At 39.8% G+C, this 21,116-nt stretch overlaps 1 protein-coding gene across 1 annotated transcript in view; it reads left to right on the top strand.

Annotated features, from left to right (window-relative positions):
- The window catches only part of egfra (epidermal growth factor receptor a (erythroblastic leukemia viral (v-erb-b) oncogene homolog, avian)), a 47,705-nt gene extending 26,872 nt beyond the window's left edge, over positions 1–20,833 (top strand). Inside the window, exons 11-28 of the mRNA XM_058628743.1 lie at positions 40–127; positions 262–461; positions 586–718; positions 1,145–1,235; positions 2,281–2,438; positions 3,751–3,789; positions 3,924–4,068; positions 4,300–4,422; positions 5,811–5,909; positions 7,766–7,951; positions 8,481–8,636; positions 10,243–10,318; positions 11,130–11,276; positions 11,920–12,017; positions 12,103–12,270; positions 14,866–14,913; positions 15,008–15,101; positions 15,941–20,833. Coding sequence (XP_058484726.1) covers positions 40–127; positions 262–461; positions 586–718; positions 1,145–1,235; positions 2,281–2,438; positions 3,751–3,789; positions 3,924–4,068; positions 4,300–4,422; positions 5,811–5,909; positions 7,766–7,951; positions 8,481–8,636; positions 10,243–10,318; positions 11,130–11,276; positions 11,920–12,017; positions 12,103–12,270; positions 14,866–14,913; positions 15,008–15,101; positions 15,941–16,278 — 2,387 coding nt within the window. The 3' untranslated portion in view covers positions 16,279–20,833. The remainder of the gene's footprint in view (positions 1–39; positions 128–261; positions 462–585; positions 719–1,144; positions 1,236–2,280; positions 2,439–3,750; positions 3,790–3,923; positions 4,069–4,299; positions 4,423–5,810; positions 5,910–7,765; positions 7,952–8,480; positions 8,637–10,242; positions 10,319–11,129; positions 11,277–11,919; positions 12,018–12,102; positions 12,271–14,865; positions 14,914–15,007; positions 15,102–15,940) is intronic.
- Positions 20,834–21,116: the final 283 nt, after the last annotated feature.

The raw sequence follows: 21,116 nt of genomic DNA, 5'->3' as shown, positions 1-21,116 counted from the left end.
ACTAAAGAGCTTCACGATTAACAAACAATGTTGCTTCAGGATACTTGTGGATTCAAACGTGGCCAGAGAGCTTGAGCTCACTCAGCCCCTTTGAGAATCTGGAGATCATTCGAGGAAGAACTAAACGGTATGTTCCTCGTAAACGTTTCACAACTGCGTAATCGCAAGGAATAAGCTTGTGTTTCTTCAAGGGCCGTCGTAAAACAAAATGTTAATTTTTTAATTCTCTACCTGTTTCACCCTTTGTCCCTCTTTCGGTAGCGGGAGCCGCAGTGTGGTTGTGACTCAGCTCGGCATCACCTACCTGGGCCTTCGTTCACTCAAAGAGATTAGTGATGGCGATGTGGTGATCTTTAAGAACCAAAACTTGTGCTACACCAATAAAGGCCACTGGGAGGCGCTCTTCAAATCAAAAAGCCAAAGTGCCACTGTTGGGGAAAATTCTAATGCTGACACATGTGGTAAACAGATTTTTTTTCTTTCTACGTAGTGAACAAGCCACTTTATATCAACCTCATTTAAAATTAGTCAAGTGTGCAGGGGGAAAAAAAATCTTCTCTTGAGATTGTGTTTATTTGTTTTTAGATCTGAGAAACAACACTTGCGACAGGAAGTGTACCACAGACGGCTGCTGGGGTCCCGGCCCAGACATGTGCTTTGCCTGCCGTGACTACAGCCGCGATGGGAGCTGTGTTGACTCCTGCAACATCCTTGAGGGGTGAGCGAGGATTCTGGGTTTGAACTTCAAGCTCTTAAATGCAGCTCTTCTGACTCCAGACAAACACACGGAATGAAATCGGAACGTCAGATGTGCGTGCTGGAGCGATAACCCCTTCAAAGTCTATTTTCATACCCTGAGCATTTCCCGACTTTCAGACAAGTTGGGGATTTGTTATTGCAAACAGCGCTAAGACTAAATATGATCCTAGGTATTTTGAAACACAATATTGTAGCTGAAATGGCACTTTTAAGGCACGTGTTTACCTTTTGCAGATCCCTGTCAAACATTGAATCTCGACATGATTACGGTTTAACTTCTGCCCTCAAAAAGGGGATCAAGAGTTTCACTTCACAAGTAACAGTTTGAAATAAGCGGTGCCAGCGGTGAGCGTCTGTAAGCTTTCTCTTTGTTGTTTTTTTGCAGAGAGTCACGGGAGGCAGTCGTGAACAAAACCTGCGTGGAGTGTCACCCCGAGTGTCGACGCATGAACGGGACTGCAACCTGTAGTGCACCTGTACGTGTCACGGACAACTAAACTGTTATTTTCTGTTTTGGTTTTGTCAAAACTCTTTTTTCTGCTACCAATTTGTCTTCATTAGACCACAATGCACTGCTGTCACAAAACACGTTCAGCACTGAATATGCTGTGAGGCTGGGGCATCTTTAATACGCTCCTAGTACCATCTTTGCTGATATAACAAAGTTCAGACATTTTTTTGAGGATGTTAAAGGTGACATAGACCGGAAGCTCCAATTAACGCTGCGTTTGTGTGTGTATCTGCGTCATTACCTCGTTTATGAAACCCTAAAGTTTCAGAACAAACAGTTCAGCCACTGCTGAGAAAATAGTGTTGTATTGTTTTCCTGGGCTCTGCGAAGCGGATCGAGACTTCCTTAATTTGATGTCGTCATCAGAAATCCTCACCACCGTAGCGCCTCCCGGTGCGGGCACTAGTCCGGGCACATCCGGTTGCGTACATTCAACCGCAGAAGAAGAAGAAGAACTAGTCTCGTTGTAGCTGCTGAGATGCATAGCATCCACCGTGCCAGAGGGGGAGCTGTGTATCTGAGAGCTGGCCTATCTATTACGTCACTTCCAGGTACCTGGCCAATCACAGGACAGTAGGAAAGCTCTCGTTGGCTGGCCAATCACAGCAACTGTTTGGTCTGAAACAGCGCGGCTGACGAGAGCGTCAGTGAGGAGATATTTTGATCGGCTCGTTTGCAGCGATTAGGAGGTTTTTAATCATGAAAACAAGTTAATATATGTAAGTAGACCTCCATAACTAACATATATGTGTGATACAAGCATTCTATGTCACCTTTAAAGGTGTCAAATATAGTAGTGGACATGTTGATAAAACAGTTTTACAGAAGTATTCAAATACAGCATTTGATCGCAATATCAGTCCAAGCTGTTTATTCTTTATAAGGAAGATAGATGCAACTCCTTTTAAGAAATGACTACTTTGGGACAGGGAAGCTTGCGCAATATTTACGACTACCCCTCTCAAGAGAGTTGTAAACATCATCGAGTCTCTTTCCTTTTTTGCTTTCAGGGTTCTGGAAATTGTACTAAGTGTGCCAGCTTCCAAGATGGACTGTTCTGTGTGCCTCGCTGTCCCCAAGGCGTGCCAGGGAAGGATGAAGCACTTGTGTGGAAATACGCAGATGAGATGAAAGTGTGCCAGCTTTGCCACAAGAACTGCACTCAAGGGTAAAAAGCAATGTTCTGCCAAAACGAGAAATGGCACTACATTTATCTGCTATCTGCAGTTACGCTGGTGCTGTGACTCTATACAAGCAAATAGAATCACCTGTTATACAACATTTTGGGGTCTTTGGTAGAAATTGAATATGCTAACCATAAATATGTTTGCAAGAGTGATTTTTCCATGATTCAGTTCTAGCACAACTCGGCTTGATTTGACTTTTTTGGCACCTGCTCTGGCGAGGGTCCAAGCGAGCTTAGACGACACTAAAATGTGACGTCGACAGACTGCCGATCACTGATCGGTCAGAGAGTGTCGTCACTGGAAGAATCATAAGCATGACACTGTCGTCTGACACGAGAATCAAACCGAGCAATGCCAAACTGTAGATCAGTTAAAAAGACTTAGAAATCCTGAAAACATGCGTTAATCTCCAACATTTAGCGATGACATTTCTAAAATCATGATATTTAACAGAGGAGTCTGGTGTATTTAGCGACAGCACTGCTGAAAGCCGGCAATTGTGAGCCGAATTACAACCCATTCAGTTGTATTTTAGTTCATTGACTAAGTCTGTGCTCCAGTCAAGCGGGACGATCCGATGAAAGAATCTTTTTAATTTAACTGCTTTGTCCATCACTAGTTTGTGTGTTATGTCACGTATAGAATGACAGTTTCATGCAGCCGTGGTATGACGAGCCCGTCCACGTTGAGGAAGTACTGAAGGAATGGAAAACGACATGTCTGTTACCGAACCGAGCAGAGTAGAGCCGAGTAGTGCTAGAACAGTATGTAAATAAGGCAATGGCCTTTCTTTATGGAGGCAGCCAACTTGTGCAACAGTCAGAAAGGACAAACCAGCAAAAGTGTGTTTTTATTTTTTTATTTTTTTTTTACTAATAAAAGCAGAATAACATTTCTTCTGCAGTTACAATATCACCATATAGATGTCACTAATTCTTACCGACTGGACTATGGACACCATATTACGTTTGATTTTTTTCAACGTTGTGAGTTATGGGCCTCTCCAACTTTTGTAAACTGTAACTGTCTTATGCAAATGTTAATAAACTTGTGTGTATATTTGCTGGTTTTGTGTGTCATAATTGATACGTTCTGCCTTGCCGGCTGCTTGTTGAACTTGGCTGCGTCTATTGGCAGAAATGAGCGTGTCGTTAGGTTTTGCATGCGCATGACAGAACAGAAAATCAGATAAGTGAAGTTGGATGAATGTTCACTGGATATCAATAGTCTTGTGACTCAGTGAATTATCAGCATGAAGGCACAGTAACAGTCGTTGCATTGATGTGTTTACAGGTGCACCGGCCCTGGTCTTGAAGGCTGCCATATTAAACGGTGAGTAAATACAACAACACTCTTCACTAGTGTTTGACAGACTCGAATCACGCCTCTCCTTGTTAATTTTAGTCTCAAACGTGATCCTTTTATTTTTATCTGCATTCCTAAATCATCTCTCACCTCTCTTTCAGCCCATCTGGTCTGTCCATGGTTGCAGCTGGTGTGGTTGGAGGGCTGCTGGCTGTTCTTATTGCAGGCCTGTCTGTTTTCGTGTTGCTACGCCGACGCCACATCAAGAGGAAGAGGACCATGCGCAGGCTGCTCCAAGAGAGAGAGGTAAGATGAGGGAACTGTGTCTTCGTTCTTGTGGGGGAAACGTCAATATATTGAGAGAGATGTGAAGATTACAGGGATGTCACTTAATGCTGAGATTGCATTTTATTTCCAGTGTTTATTTTGTGTGTGTCCGACGTGTAATGAGAATTGATTTGCCAAGTTGCACTGTTAAATGATCACTAATGCTGTTTGTGAGACTGTTTGCAAGACGTTCTGATTTTTCTTTCTCAGCTGGTTGAGCCTCTAACTCCGAGCGGAGAGGCACCGAACCAGGCTCTGCTGCGGATCCTGAAAGAGCCTGAATTTAAGAAAATCAAAGTGCTGGGATCAGGCGCTTTTGGCACAGTTTATAAGGTAAAAACACTGCATCTCGACTGCAGCTGGGATTCGAAAATATGTTATTTGCCAAGTTATACTCAACACAGAGGTGTGTGTGTGTGTGGTTTTTACATCTGTAGTCAATTTTTCAATTAAACACTGATTTCTGATTTGTCACTTTCAGGAAGTCCTCGTTCTTTCTGCTTATGTAACTGAAATTGATCCATTAATCACAACTTTAAATTTACAAATAAACTATGGCAGAACTGTTGATATATGAGTAGTAGTATTATATTTTGTGGCTTAGCCAGTATGATACTCATGCTGACATACTCAACATGTCTGTCTGATACTGGTCAAAATCACTGGATCCTATAGTGGAGAGAGAAAATCGTAAAATCCCATTCAATCTGTAAACACTTAATATCACACAAGCACAGATTGTAAAAATGACAATAAAAGGTAGTAAAAACATTTTTAACTGTGCTGTTTTTAAAATGGCAGGAGGTAATCTATCATCAACCTTGTGACTGTTAACAACATTATTTTATGCTCATGGTTGCACGCTTGTTTTTTTTAACGTGACAATTTCCATAAAATTAGGTCAAACACTTGGTCCGAGGCTTGAAACTGCAATGCTAATTCTGCACTTTTTAGACCCACTCGTAGGGGGCGGGACCTCATTCCCAGAATGTAAACAGTGTCCGCCATCTTTGCTAACAGTTACGCTAACAGGACCAAGTGTCACTGGTGGGCATGTTACAAAGAAAAGAATGAAGATATTTCTCAATTGAAAAATCTGGTCTCTTGAAGGTTCATTTTAGTGTTTCAGTTTTATGTTTGGAGGCTTTATGCTCGTCAGCCACATTTTAGAAAAAGAAGCGTTTAAGTGCTATTTCAGGGGCAAACATTACTTTCAGGTTGGAATTAGCTTGAACCTCTTGCGAGGTTTTAAGAATTGTTTTTCTTGTATGTAAATGTTAAGGACAGCTTAACAATATCACACTAAAAAAACTGCATTACAGGATCCTGCATTTTAAGTACAGGTATAGCAATACTCATATTCATATATAATATACCATAATATTATGATATTGTTGTTATTTATGCATAGGTAGCTGGTACAGGTGGAGCTAACATTTGTTTTACAGTGCTTAGATGCATGCAGTAAAATAACAATATTACACTCTGAAATGTAATGAAGAATAAAATGAATGTAAATATTAAGTGGTAACTGAACCGTAATTGTACTTGTGTTATTTGGGGGTTAGGGGACAATTACAGAATAAATAGTGAGTGAAATTTAAGGATTAGATTTTTTCTTTGGTATCCTTGCACTGATATAATGTGCTTCTTATTATATACACACTTGTGTTCTATTGTCAATTCAAGCCGGTTAAATAACAACCTTGTGTTCTTTGCAGGGCCTGTGGGTTCCAGAGGGAGAGGATGTGAAGATCCCAGTGGCCATCAAGGTTTTAAGAGAGGCCACATCACCAAAAGCAAACAAAGAGATCTTGGACGTAGGTTCACTGATTTATGTGCTAACCTTTTGAACTTCCAAGTTTACTGTAACACTGAGTCAAAACTAAAACAGTGATTTGAAATGTTATTCCCTAAAATACTGCAGTAAGAATGTGTGATGCTTGTGGGGAATTACAGTTTAATGTAGGAAAGTTAAAAAGTCTGCAGACACTTTTGTCAATCTGATTATCACACCGCTGTTGTGACTAGATTAAAAAAGGCTCAGACACGCTTGCCAGATTGTATTTTATAAACCCTGTAACTTATTTGAAAAAGTAATGACCTGGTAGTTTCCTTGTAATGTAGAACGTTTCATGTTTGTACACTGTGACCCTCTTAAAGCCTGCTGGAAATAGGATTAACTCCTCGGAAAACTGCTTGTGGGTGTTGGTGTGTAATCCAACACTGAGGTGTTCTGGAAAAGGATGCAATCCTGAAGCCACACTGAGGAAAACAACCTGTTTTTAATGCATTATGCTGTATGAACGGCTGAATGTGCATCTCACATCCTGTCATTTTGTGGTGTCGTTGCACAGTCACTGTACATCTGGATGTCATGCAGTCGAGTCTTGCTTTTTAAATGCCTCTTTCTCACACTGTCAGAAATGACAGAGCTCCCTAAAAGTAAAGCAGTTATTTAACGAGTAATGTTGGCTCTGTAGTAGACAATATATACAATTTTTGTGATACAATTAATACACGGATGGAGGGAAATCTGCAAAATAAGCTCCGTTTGAATCTGTGTTTGCACATGCCTCCTAAGAAGCCCGTTGTTGGTGGATTATCCACACGGTTTACTTTTCTCTTGTGACGGCAGAGAGTTTCCACTGCTGGCTGCTGGGAGATTTATTTCAGTGAGTGTTTGTTTGCTATCAGTGTCCAGGACAAATGTTGATACTTATGCCAGCTATAGAGGCTGTGAAATTCAATTCAACTCTAATGTCATGCCATCCATTGTTGTGCAGAGCAGAATGAAAGAGCTATAGATCGTTGGTGTCCAGTGCAGATTAAATTACGTCAGAGTAAATATGATAACAAAAACAGACTCAAGTAAAAAAAGGTCTCTTTGTTCTCTGCTGCTTTTACATCATCTTATTACTTTAATTAACAATATGATTATGATATATTTAGTTGTAGTTGTGGAAAATATGCCACGCACACAGATGTGCTGTATGAAAGTGTGAGTTTGGGTGTGAATGGGGTAATGACAAAGCTGTAGTAGACAACAGCTTTGAGTGGTCATCATGACTAGAAAGGTGCATGTAAATACAGACTTTTTATCATGTAGACCATCACTACATTTTACCTGTTTGTTTTTATCATGTTTTAATCGTTTTACTTTGTGTGCATTCTTCCATCCTTTCACTTTTATTTCTCTAAAAGACACCTGCGTATGATGATATCATGCTGTATGAATATTTGCCTTACCTAGAAAAAGATTTAGAGGGTTAAACGGTTAAGAAGTTGAAGCGACAACTTTGTTTTTGACTTTGCAACTTAAATCAGGGAACTATAATGTGCAATATCTTCCTTATCCCACGTAGAAAAGGGTTTAATTTTTCTATTTTGGTTAAAAAAAACAAGTGTTTTCATGACTTTGGAGACACAAAACCTTAGGTTAATTATCCCCTGAAACATGAGTGAGATGGAACGAATATTGAAAGAGAACTTTAGGTTGGGGGGAGGGGTTGTGACACTAGCAGTGTTTTTCGGGTGACAGAAGTTACACACTGGAGCTTTAATAGAGAGAACAGAATATAGAAACAACAGAAAAGGCTAGTGACAATGAGGAATACATTTTGTGATAATAATTTATAATGATATATATAATAATTTATATGCAATCACTCTTCAGGAGGCGTATGTGATGGCCAGTGTGGAACACCCTCATGTGTGTCGCCTGCTTGGCATCTGCCTGACCTCCACTGTGCAGCTCGTCACCCAGCTGATGCCATTCGGCTGCCTGCTGGACTACGTCAAAGAGAAGAAGGACAACATTGGCTCTCAGCACCTGCTCAACTGGTGTGTGCAGATTGCCAAGGTAAGAGAGAGCAAACCCCATGCAAAGACATCGAGTTACATGGTGTACAACAACACACCCACTGTGTTTGATACAATAGGAATATGAAATGGTTTTAGCCACATTTTAGCAACAGCGCACACAGTCTCTAACTGCTTAGCTGTAATGTATTGTTTTATGTTTTATTGTTTTTATTTATTGTAAGAAACTTTTCTTCCTGTATTTCAGCTATGCTGAATTGCTGGCTTGAATCATTTGAATATGTATGAATACATTGAAATGTACATGAGAAGAACAAGAAACATTCAAAACAATACAAGTCACACTGTACCAAACAATGTTTTTCCAGTCCACGCGTGTGTTCATCTCCTCTGCATCTGTCTAAATGAATATATGTTATATTGTATTGCGGGTGACAAGTCTTTAGCACGCTCAGATCCTTTTTTTTTTTATCATGTCTGATTGAGAAAATGACCCATGTCTTGAGGGCTTGTGCAAAAAGGACAGTGTTTATGTAGTAACTTGCCCTTCACGGTTTGTTTGACAAAAGGGTATGAACTACCTGGAGGAGCGCCACTTGGTACACCGTGACTTGGCAGCCAGAAACGTTCTAGTGAAGACTCCTCACCATGTCAAGATCACAGACTTTGGGCTGGCTAAACTCCTCAATGCAGATGAGAAGGAGTACCACGCAGATGGCGGCAAGGTTGGTACCAAAACAGCAAAGTCGGTGCTGCACGTATAAATTCCTTTTGTTGTTGCACACAGTGTCAAATAGTCCTGAGTAGGAAAGACTTATTTTTTGCATTCATGGCCTGTTACTGGCTAGCGGTCATGACAGATGATTTCCTGTGTAGTGCCATTGCTTTAGATTTTATCTTGTGTTAGTGAACTGACTGAAATGATTAGATAAGTTGTTTCCTAATAGGTTTTCTTTGTGAAACTGAAAACACAAAGTTTCCCACCCCAGTGATTAATGGTCCCTGAAATAATAACAATAAAAACATACAAATACAAACAAATGCTTATTACATTCAAACTATTGTCAAATAAGTTCATACAATATTGATAAAGCCTATCAGCTCCTCATGGCTCTGTCTGTGTTTCTCAGTAAAGCAGTGTTTAGATCTCCCGATGCCTGGCTGCACACAGGAAATGATTTGTTTTATATCAAGACAGACGGGCAGCACAGTGACATTGTGCTCGTAAAGCAGAATTGCAGTCAAACGTTTTCAGACGTGAATGCTACTATTTAGAAAAACTGCAAAACACACAAACTCACCATCAGGCAGGTCTGATGGTATTGCTTGACAAAGCTAATTTCAGATGAAGGTCAACACATATAAACAATGTAACATTGTTTCTTTTCAAAAAGACCAAATTGAGGCAGAATAATAACATCAACAACAAAAATACACACTGCAGCTTTAACCTTCCTAAAAATGGGCTGGCAACATATTTTTCTGATATTATCTTTCAGATACTATTACCGCCATATATTTTTATAACCGATGATACAGTGATACAGTCGTCAGACATGTTATTGCCTGTCCACAGCAGAAGGACAGATGTGGAGATGTCAGTGCTGTGAAATTTATCGTGACTCAGACATTTGCAGCTGCTGAGATCTCCCTACACCACTCATTCCAGTTTGCAACTCTGCAAGATGTTGTTAATTAAGTAGTCCAGGACAGTTTTCCGTAGAAAAAGTGAGTAGAGCCAGACATGAAAGGACGAGGACGAGCCTTAATCCTCGTGCAGGGAAACATTCCAGAAATCTTTTTTTTAAGCTCCATGTGGTGACGGCACGTTGACTGTGGGATTTTGCACCACTCGGTGACAGTACAGTGACACTGTACTAAATATGCTGCAGTGTTTCACATACTTTTTAAAGATAGCGAACCATTGTTACCCAAATACACATAATACACAATATAAGTAATGATGGGAGAAATCATGTGGGTGCTCTAATTCTGTGAGCTATTTTTAATGGCATTTCTGTTAACACCTAATGCTATTTTCTATAGGTAATACAAGGTATTACAAGGTGTATGTGCATGGTATTTAAAACATACACACATTCATCTTCAATGCACGGCTGGAAAGAAAGTCAAAATGCTGTTAAAAAACACGATTCATTCTAAAAACGTGCTACAGCACTGTGAGTCAAAGAAGCCAAAAATGACTTAATGCTTTAAGATAGAGCATATGTGTGAAATATTACCTGTAAAGGGTATCTGGTTGAAAACACATGAAGTTCACTGAAAGTACATTGAATTTCTAAATATTTGACCATCCAAACATTTTCGCAGGTACCAATAAAATGGATGGCTCTCGAATCTATCCTGAACAGGACGTACACACACCAGAGTGATGTATGGAGCTATGGTGAGTCTGTTTGTCTTTATGTTGTCTCTACCCCAGCCTGAACTCTGCTTGCTGGATCCCAGATTTGAGCCTGAATCTTTGTGCGGCGTCAGATGTGTAAAGCAGCTGGGGCCATACTCCTGAGTAATGGTGACAGTCTCACAGGAGAAATATTTATTCTTTTCTAAATAAAGTGAGTTAACAGCAAGTGAGACCGAGAGAGAGGGGATGCTTGTTTTGAGGCTACAGGAGAGGATGTTGCTTTTGGATCTAATGCGGCTTGTCAACATTTTTAAAAGCTTGCCAGCATCTGCGATTTTTATGACACAGGTAGTGCACACCTACACACTCGCAGTCTCAGGTGGACAATATCCTGTCAGAAGAGATTGTTACCACGTCCCACAAAAACAGTTCCTCCAGTCCAGAGCAAAAAAAGTACTGCGTGCACTAATGCCCACACACACACACACATATATAAAAACCAACCTGAGCACATCTTTCACGATTGGGCAAGCATCCAAATCATCTTTTCCCAAGGTTTTTATCATGCCTTCCGGCTCCGCTCAATATGGCAAAAACATCAACAGACCCTGGCAGAAGAGTCCGGCTTCCTTCCCTCCTTTTCCTTTCTTCAGTTCCTCCACCACAGCGATGCATCCTGCTTACTCCCACTACTGCACGCCGAGCCAATTTGTCAAGATAACAGTTTGGACTACGGAAGTCAGCGATCTGCCACTCTCATTTCTGCTCTTTTGTCGAGAGCAAAAATAAGTGAATATGTGAGTGGCAGCCCGTCAGACTGACATTTACTGACTGTGCTTTCTTTCTGTAGGTGTGACAGTCTGGGAGCTGATGACATTTGGGACCAAACCGTATGATGGGATTCCAGCCAATAAAATAGCTGGAGTCCTAGAGAAAGGGGAGCGACTGCCTCAACCGCCGATCTGCACCATAGATGTTTACATGATCATGGTGAAATGTAAGCTCCACAGGCAGCTGGTGGCTCAAACCTCCACTGTACAAACTCTTTTTGTTGTCGGTGATGTGGTTTGTAAAGTTTGTGATAATAAAATGCAGTTGCAGATGTTTTGCTTGTTTTCAACATTTGAACATTTGCGATAAGGACATTGATACCTCGATACATTGAGCAGTGTGAATGTTAGCAACATATCCCAAACAATTGGTGTCTAATCAGTTGCTTTTCAGCAGCTTTTCGGTGTAATTGTTTAATTGATTTTTCATTGAACTCTCAGAGGCAAGAATGCCAAACATCTCATACATCTTATCTCAGCTTTCAGAAAAATGTAATTAGTTTTAAGCAAATTCCTTCATTATTATTATAGTAGTACAGTAGTAGTAGTAGTAGTAGTAGTAGTAGTAGTAGTAGCCAAGGTGCATACAAACACATTTGATATCACCTTAGACCGAGTGATTTCTGTGCTTTTCAAAGTTTTATAGACCAAAATATAATGTGAATAATCATTGATTTTCTGTATAATACATATTTGTATCCTCTCTAATTGACTTGTGATTGAAACCTGTTGCTTTTGCTGTTGCAGTGAATTTCTGTTGTTATTTGAGTCAGTAACCCTCGATGATATCCGTGCCTGTGTCTTGAACAGGTTGGATGATTGATGCAGACAGCAGACCTCGGTTTCGGGAACTAATAGCCGAGTTTACAAAGATGGCACGGGATCCGTCTCGTTATCTTGTCATACAGGTACATTTTAATTCAAAGTTTGGTCAATTTCTTAATTAATCCGTCTTTTTATTTGATAATGAAAGACAAACTCTTCACTTTCCAGGGGGACGACCGCATGCACCTACCGAGTCCCACAGACACTAAGTTCTACCGTAGCCTGATCAGTGGGGAGGACATGGAGGACGCTGTGGATGCAGACGAGTACCTGATGCCACAACATGGCTTCTTCAGCAGTCCAAGCACCTCCCACACGCCACTGCTTCACTCAACAGTAAGCTACAGCATGTAAAAGATTGTATGAGAGTGTGTCTGTGTACCACTCTGTCTCAGGTACCGGGAAATGACCTATCCCAGCTCTAAAAAAAGAGCTTTATTGTCATTAACCCTGAAAAAGCAGAAAAATATGAAAAAGTCAAATCAAATCCGAACTCCCATTTTGAAGCCTCTAGAATTGCAATTTGACGCTTTAAAAACCAAAGTTCACAGATGTCGCCTTCAACCAGGCTCTTATTGGACAATTCCAGCTGTCAAACACACTGGTCTCCACTCATATGTTCTATACATTGGCCTCTATTTTCCTCTAAATTAAAAATAATATGCAAAATTGACATCATGTGCTATTAAAGAAGACCTAAAAGTACTGATTAAGTCATCAGGCAAATGTTTACCGACATTAAAAATCATGTGAGAGGTAGTAGCTTTTGTTTCCATTGACTTCAAATAAGGTTCTTTATGCAACCAGCAGATTTACTCTATTTAGTATTATTTGGTAAATCACCTGCTGTTTGACTTCACCCAGGAAAACTGGACAACTGCATTTATTTTTTTACAGTTTTCAAAGTTTATACACGGTCTATTGTATAAAGATTGACAACGGAAAGAATACAGAGTAAAGAAATAAGTATGACATTCTTAAAAAGTAAAATCCAAGTACAAACACGTCAAAGTTATGAGCGTGTAAAGAGCATAAAGCAGCAGTAAAGTCACTGATAATGACAATGCACACTGATCAATGACTTAAATGTTTCCTCAGCACTACTGCTTTTATTCAGAATAACAGAGAGGTGACTCATATCCACTGCCCGTGTGTTTGTGTACAATTTCCACAAGGTGGCATAGTTAGATTACTCTGACAGTGCCACATAGAGCTGCCATTAGGAGTCAGAGTTGCTGTAAAATAAACCAAGTAAATAAAAATATGGTGTAGGATCAATCAGTATAGACAGAGAAAGATGCATAAAATAAATTAACAGTATATTATATTTACAGTATATATATATATACACATATAGTGTGCGACAGTACTTTCATATCAACAAATGACCCACCAGATTAGAAAATTGCATGAAATTGGTTTAGTTTTAAACTGTAGCAGATGTTGTCCAGGTTTCACTGCCACATGTGCTTCTAATCACAGAATTACTGGAACCTGAGCTCCAGATAATTGTCACTGTAGATTTATCTGGAAAAAAAAAGAGTGAATCTGTACAGTATGTGATGAGGCTGAGGAACTTTTATTACAGACACACGCACGCCAGATTCAATCACGCCGCTGTTCCCTCTCCAAACGGTGGAAGAGGAAAACCAGCTGTTTTTTTTTTAAAGCAACGGTCAGATTACGCGGGGAAATGTGCATTAGCTGACCTTGTAGCACGTCCTTTTCACCGACAGTCATTGTACGGTTTGAAATTTTAATTTTGCTGTTTTAACCGTGTTTTGGGAAATTAGTTTCCTGCATTAATCATTAGCCTGTGAGTCAGAGTGGAAATGAACGCACATTCAGCTTTTTTTTTTTTGTTTTGTTTAGCTTGTTGGAAGCAATCAGCTTTCACAAACGCCTGTGAATGTGTGCGATCACACAGGAGGGAGAGTGAGCACACTTGAACTTGAAGTTTCCCCAACTTGAAACCTGAGTGACTGGTCATACTCGTACCTGGCCTGAACCCTGAACCCAGGAACTCTGTTTAACGTTCACCACTGGGACTATTTCTCCTCTACCTGACTCCTGCCCACTCGTCCTCATCATCGTCCAATCTCCCACGTTTCCTCCCAGGTGCCCTTTGATTGATGAGAGGGAAACAAGGAGAACTCTTCTACCTCAGGTTCAGTGAAGGTCATGCGTAGGCCTGGCTCTTGTACCTGAGTTAGTTGCCGACCATTGACAGCCTGGTTTAATTACCTTAGCAGGCAACTGGGCAAAAAGTTTAAAAACTTTGTCCAAAAAAAAATAAAAAAAGCTCAGCATAAGCCTGCTTCTGTAATATTACCATGGGTGCACGACCCATGAGGGGTTGAGGTTTTTTTTTGGTTTTTTTGTACAGCGTGTTTAATTTCCTTTTCTTGTTGAAAGTAATTGCATTGCCACAGCTGTCATTCTGTTCCCCTTTATTTGCTCGGCTTCCACAGTTTAACACCGCTCTCATCCTTTGACTCAGACGCGTGACAGACACACAGCGTGCAGAGCTTGTCATAGCTTAGTGAATATGAATTTGCTCCGTGGACGTTTATTTTGATCCTCATCAGCTTGTACCGAAACGACGACTATGGCTCCACGGGTGTCATAAAAAAATATATCGCTATCAGCTTTCAAGGAAAACTTATTGTCTCCCAAGAGGCTTTAAAATAAATCACGACAACCACAGGAGTTACGCTCACATCCAGCACGCTATAAATAAAAGAAGGAAGTTGGAAAGACACGCAAAAGGAAATGTGACAGAATAAATGTTGAAACTGAGCACAGTATGGCATTGAAAATGGCAGTTTGGTCGCATTTTAAACAGCTCACTAATATCTGTGGTGTCAGATAAGAAATGTGTTTGTTTTGCCCTGTCTTCATGAGGCATTGACTCATGTTTGAATTTTGCAGAGTCTCAACAGCAGCATCGGAACATGTCATGGCAGAAATGGATTACAAGTAGGTGAAAACGCTCTGAATTGAACTGTTGTGTTTTTAATGACTCATATTATTTGAGTGCCACAGCCCTAAAAGCCTCCGTCCTTTGGTACAGAATGGATTCCTGAGCAGAGACGGGAGCGTTGTCCTCCGGTACATTCCTGACCCCACTGACAAATTTCTCGATGACGCCTTCTTGCCAGTACCGGGTGAGTATTCTCCATCCTCTGTGGCTTTTTTTTCATCTTTGTCATGATTTTCAGTCAAACCCCTCTCTGGCGCTTCTGTTTGCTTCTATGAGAAAGGGGGACACCCAGTGGACAAGAAGCAAAGGGTTCAACTTATTCCTGAATAACATATTTTCCCAGAGTTTTGTGGACCATTAGTGGGGGAATGATTAGACACAGTGGCTCAAGTAGGGGATTTAAAATGGATAACAGCTTGAGGCAATGTTGGGGCCAAAAAAATCCATCATATATGTACAATCAATTTTATTTCTACAGCCCATATTCACAAATCAATTTGCCTCAGTGGGCTTTATAAGTTGCACATGTAACGACATCCTTTGCCCCTCCCGAAAAAACCCTTTTAACTGGGAAAAAACATCATTGTACTACTAATGTCTTTCTATGGAAACTCCTGCATCTCAGATGTAAAAGTCAGCTGTTTAACATCAGTGTTTGATTTATAACTACTTTATATAAAGTACCACGGTGTACGGTTTTTATATCCAAGTGGAAAATGTTGCACAGTGGCGCCATAATATAGGACAATGAAGATGTATACCTAACAGCAATGCTTGGGAAATAGGGGATTATGGAAATATTTACCATTAATGTAACATCTCATGAGGCCACAGGTCACAGAACCACACGGTTACCACAGTAACCACAGTGTGTCCGAGCTGCATGAGGAAATGAAGCCTTACCGCACTCCTTTTGTTCAGTCATAATGTTTCAGCTATTGGTATCCTCTTTTTAAATAAAATTGCAAAAGCACAATGATGAGCTACTGAGTTTTGTGTTTTTTCTTTTTAACTTTATTACAGAATATATTAACCAGAACGGAATCTCAGACATGATGAATCCCATTTACCAGCAACCGGGTCCGCCTCGCACACTCCTTCCCACTATCTCCTCAGACGACACAGAGACGGAATACCTGAACTGCTTTAAGAACGGGGCCGATGGGCCCGAGTACCTAAACGACATCCCATCCCCCGCCATCCTCCCACATACCGCCAACGGCAAAGTCCACAGCATTCAGAAATACCAGAACAGCATAGACAACCCTGATTACCAACAGGACTTCAGCCCCATGTTCAAGACACATGCAAACGGACACATCCCAGCGGCAGAGAACGCAGAGTATCTGGGTCCAGACTGACGACTGGGATGGATGCGAATGAGAAATGAAAGACAGTTTCCTGAGCAGTGGTGTCTTTGATGGGAGAGCATATACCTAACTATATACCATCAGTTTCCATACATGTCGTATCCTGTCTCACAGAGTCAGGTGACACTCTGCAGCTTTCCATGTTGTTTGCATGTTGTCATAACTCATGTAAAACTGGTCCCATTTCAAAGACTTTTCTTCTTACAGTCAAATAATAAAGGGCCTTTTCTTTGTCTTGATGAAAGCTGGACGAACACTGATTCATGGTATGACTCAGTTGACCTGAGAGTTTCTGGACGAGACCGAACCGTCTAAAAGTGGTGCCCCCCCCCCCTGTGAGAAAGTGAAAATCTCTTTTGAATATCTCAGAAAATGCTCTACTCAAAATGCTGTACATGACCCAAATGTGACTGTGGAGGAATTCTGATCGAAGGATGTAAATGGCTGAATTCTTTTGCGAGGCAGAAGCTTCTTTTGCAAAGGAAAGACACTGGTAGCTCAGCCCGGAAACACACACTTTAGGTACACATGTTTGTAGAATCACAGATCACAGGTTCAAGAGACACAATCAGCAAAGAGTATTGATACGTTTGAAATGAAAGGGTTTGACGACACACAGTGGAGCACTCCGCTTGACACTGATATGAAGCCTCACAGAACAATTTATCTCTGAAGTCAGGAAGATGATGAAAGGGGAGTGAGATACTGGATTGACTGTTGGGCCCTCAGGGGCCTGATGACACTCTTCCTGAAGGATGAGTCAGTGAGAACGCAGGATGTCGCAATGTGTCGAATGTACTGTCAGTTTAAAGGGGAATACTGTTGAATTATAATCTATATAACTTTGAACATGTTACCTTTTGTGCTCTAAGATAGTTCTGTGTGTGTGTGTGTGTATGTGTATGTGTGTACTTGTATTTGTTACCTCTTTAGGACCCTTTCTGGCATTAACAATGACCTTGTCAAGGCCAGCAGTCCTCACGGAGGCCAAAACCTGGTCCTAATGAGGCAGAAACTTATTTATGAGAAACTTGTTAAGTTTAGGGCTAAGATTTAAATTCAGGTTATGGTTAAGGTTATAGATGACACTTTGTTTAGGTTGTCCAAGTGAATGAAAGTCAATGTAAGTCCTTAAAAGGATAGCTGTGTAAACCCGGGTGTTTGGTTGTGTGAGTCAGCCCCTCTTGTTTGCCCTTTTGTGTGATACCACGGCAACTATGTTTGGAATGCGTTGATAAATATGGCAAATGTGACTGTGGTCATATTCACACTGCTCCGACTTTTTGTTGCTGAAACAGTGTCACACTTTTTGTGGAAAAACATAATGTTGGCTAAACTAAACTCTATACTTTTAGTGTATTAGTTTACTTTCTTTTCCAGCCCTGTTACAAGTTATTCCCCATTAATAGAAAAAAAAAAATTGAATACTCCAGACTAAACTGCAAGTTTGTACATTCTCTCTACAACCATTCCAGTTGATTTTTGTGTTTTTTTTTAAATGCTGTCTTATTTAATTACTGTCTTAGTTCATGCGAGTAACTTGTTTGTAATTTTTAACACAAATAGTATTTCCCTGTAAACCTGATATATTTCAGAGACAGTTTAAATAGTTCTGTGTCACTTGAGAAACTAAGAATGTTTCTGATGTTTGTGTTAATCTATTCCATTACTGGGAGATTTTTCCTTGACTTTTTTTTTTCCCCATTGGTATAGAACATTGTTTCACGCAGGATGTTGAGACTACCATTTTGCTCCTATCTGTAAAGTCTTTCAAGAGCATTAACTTAGAAAATGTTATTCCTAGTTTTAAAGGGATATCCTATTGTAGCAAGCTGTAAAGCCTACCTTTGCTGATTTTACACAGGTACATGTACAGAAAACAGTAGATGTTGCTGTAATATACTCCGAAACAGTTACCTATAATTTATCAGTACACGATTTTGTCACATCATAAGTGAATATGCACTTGTTTCTTAATTGTAAAAAGTGAATATGAATAAATATTTTTTTTCTATGGAAATAGATGTGTGTAATTAGCTTTCAAGATGATTGAATGAAGAGTGAAACCTCTCTGATGACGTTTTGCGACCACAATGGGATTTGCCATTGATGAACAAATCAATAGTTGCTTGTGTAAAAGGACCTTAATTTAGTCTCACTTGTATTGTGGTAGGTCATCTGTTCAAAAGTGATGCTTTTATTTTGAAACGGTAAAATACCGGAAGTCTGAGAAAGTGCCAATTAAGACTGCCAGTCTTTAAGTTGTTTTAGTGCCTGGCTGACAATGGCACAAGGTCTGTATATGTCTAATTTGGTATTATGTGTGTCTTGAGTTGGTTTTAATCTCAGTTAGTACTTTTAGTTAGTAGTAATTCAGTCATGTGAATGTGAATGTTATGCTAGTAGCATCACTTCATCATTACGTTATTAGCATCATCCTATGTGTGAGTTATTTGCACAGTTAACTCTTTTATATGCACAGATAATCAAGAAACTGTTTTGTTTTGTTTTGTTTTGTTATTGGAATATTCCTATAGTATGGTTTTGTTTACTGAAATATTAGCAATCCAGTAGAGGAAGAGGAGGAGTTAAAGGGAGCTAGTTCCTATGCTCATGTGAGTAAAAACTATTAATTTTATTTCATTTGTTGTCTTTTCACCAGCTCTAAGGATGCTGACATTTCAGAGAGAGGAGGCGCACAAAAAGGAAAAAAGGGGCTCATTCATCTTTATGAACATTGGAAGACCGAGGCTCACAAGGCCAGAGAGCATCTTAAGTCAGACTTAAGTGAGAGTAAATTTGCAAGTCTTACAGATATTCTGGAAAAATTAAAGATGATGTCATTAACATTTATATGGAAATAAGAGATCAAAGGATATTTTTAAAATAGCCCATTAAAGGATAGTAGCCAATAAGCATAGATGAAGAGTTTGACTGTGAAATAGTAAGGTAACAAGCTGCTTAAGCGAGGTGCTTAATACAGATTATGCTTACTCAGTCTATGGTTCCACATGCTCACCTTCAAGTAAATACACAAGGAAATCAAGTCAACACTCCGCAACCTCCATTGTCGCAGCTATAAGAGCAGATGCTGCAGCAGCATTACCAGCAAAACAAAAAGAAAGGATTCAGCTTTTAGAGCAACAACAAAGAAAGGATCTTGAGGCTCAAAAACGTGAACTGGAAAGACTAAAGGCAGAAAGGGATATTAAAGCTGCAAGAGCTAGATTGCAAATGTGGTTGTCAGGGTTTGAAGATAGTATGTTAATAGAATAAAGAACAAATTCCACTAAACCTATTGTTGCCTTTTTTGGCCCCAAATTGTCCCTTAAACAGCATTGGTCATTGTGTGTGTGTGTGTGTGTGCGTGTGCGTGTGCGTGTGCGTGCGTGCATTTTTAAGTGTTTGTGGCAGATTTGGATGCCTTGAAAAAAAAACAGGCAAACATGAAGTTCATACTCTTACACTTCAAACTTAGACTTTGATAAGCAGCTATTATCATAAATTGATATAATTGAAGTGATTACCTGACCGTGCTCTTTCACTCGAAACCTGTGCACACATTCACAGCATTACAAAGATGCTGAAGAGCCATTCATTATACAGAGGGCCTTTAGAGAAAAACTGGCAAACAAAAAACATCCCAAAGATGCAGAGGGATTAAGAGCATTTGCTGATTTTCATCAGTACTGAGCCACATGTATTCTGCATGGAAGTTCATCTCTTTGGCGCAGCATCAGCCTGCTAGTGCTAATTATGGGTTGAAACCTCTTGCTAAGGAGCATGAAAGCCTGTTTCCCCCATGTTCACAGTCCATCATGAAATACTTCTATTTTGATGATGGTGTTACAAGCATGCCAACGGTAGACGAAGCTATTCAGCTTGCAAAGGAAGCTCAGAAAATCTGTGCTGCAGCCGGTCTGAGACTTGTGCAGAATTTGTACAGCTTGAGTGAGCTTTAGAGAACTAAACCCTCTCACTGTATACTGCATGTGTTGTGCAAATAATCAGTGACATCAGTGAGAGCTTATCAGAAGAAGTCAAAGAGCAGGTCGCTCCTCAGTTTGCCCTAAATTAATGATTATACTGCACACAACATATAATTCTAATATATTAAATATATAACATTTGACAATATGCACACTGTATCAGGTGAATAGAAACCATCTGAGAAAGTCTAAATATATAAATGCTGAGGTAGGGTTCTTCAGCTTTTCTCATTTATATCAGTGAAAATATGTGACCAGCTCAATCAGCAAAACCGGGAAATATTGTTACTGATTATAACAGTTAACTTGCTTGCAAACTATTTCCTGCCTCATCAGGACTGTTTGGATGTGCTTTGATCCGATCCGATTGATTGGTTTACAATATCATATGGAGGGTGCATTCACAACAACAAGTTGACCATTAATCCAATCTTGTTTGAAGGGTAGATTGTATCAATGTACCAGTTAATGTAATGTAACAAATGTAATGTATTGGATCTTACATTTTTAAGAAATGTTCAAAGAAATTCTGAAATGTGTGTCTGTGTTTTTACTCAATTAAAAACATAAAAGAAAAATAATAATTGGTATATGCTGTCATAATAATCAAATAAAGGAAAATAAACTACTGGCCCTTTTGATTTCATTTTATATTCTTTATTGAATCTTTTTTTATATCATTTGGGTTGTTTTGTGTATTTTTCAATGTGTTTATTTTATCTAACTGTATGTTAAAAAAAAACATACTTCATTTTCATATGTTGTACTGTACATAAGAAGGTCCTGCAGAGACACACTAGTGAGCTATTTGGGTGGGTCTAGGTTAGATGTAATTTGTCG

This window comes from Solea solea, chromosome 1 (assembly GCF_958295425.1).
Source record: "Solea solea chromosome 1, fSolSol10.1, whole genome shotgun sequence".
Classification (NCBI taxonomy): domain Eukaryota; kingdom Metazoa; phylum Chordata; class Actinopteri; order Pleuronectiformes; family Soleidae; genus Solea; species Solea solea.
Note: the sequence above shows the minus strand (reverse complement) of the source record. Positions and strands in the feature narration are given on the sequence as shown.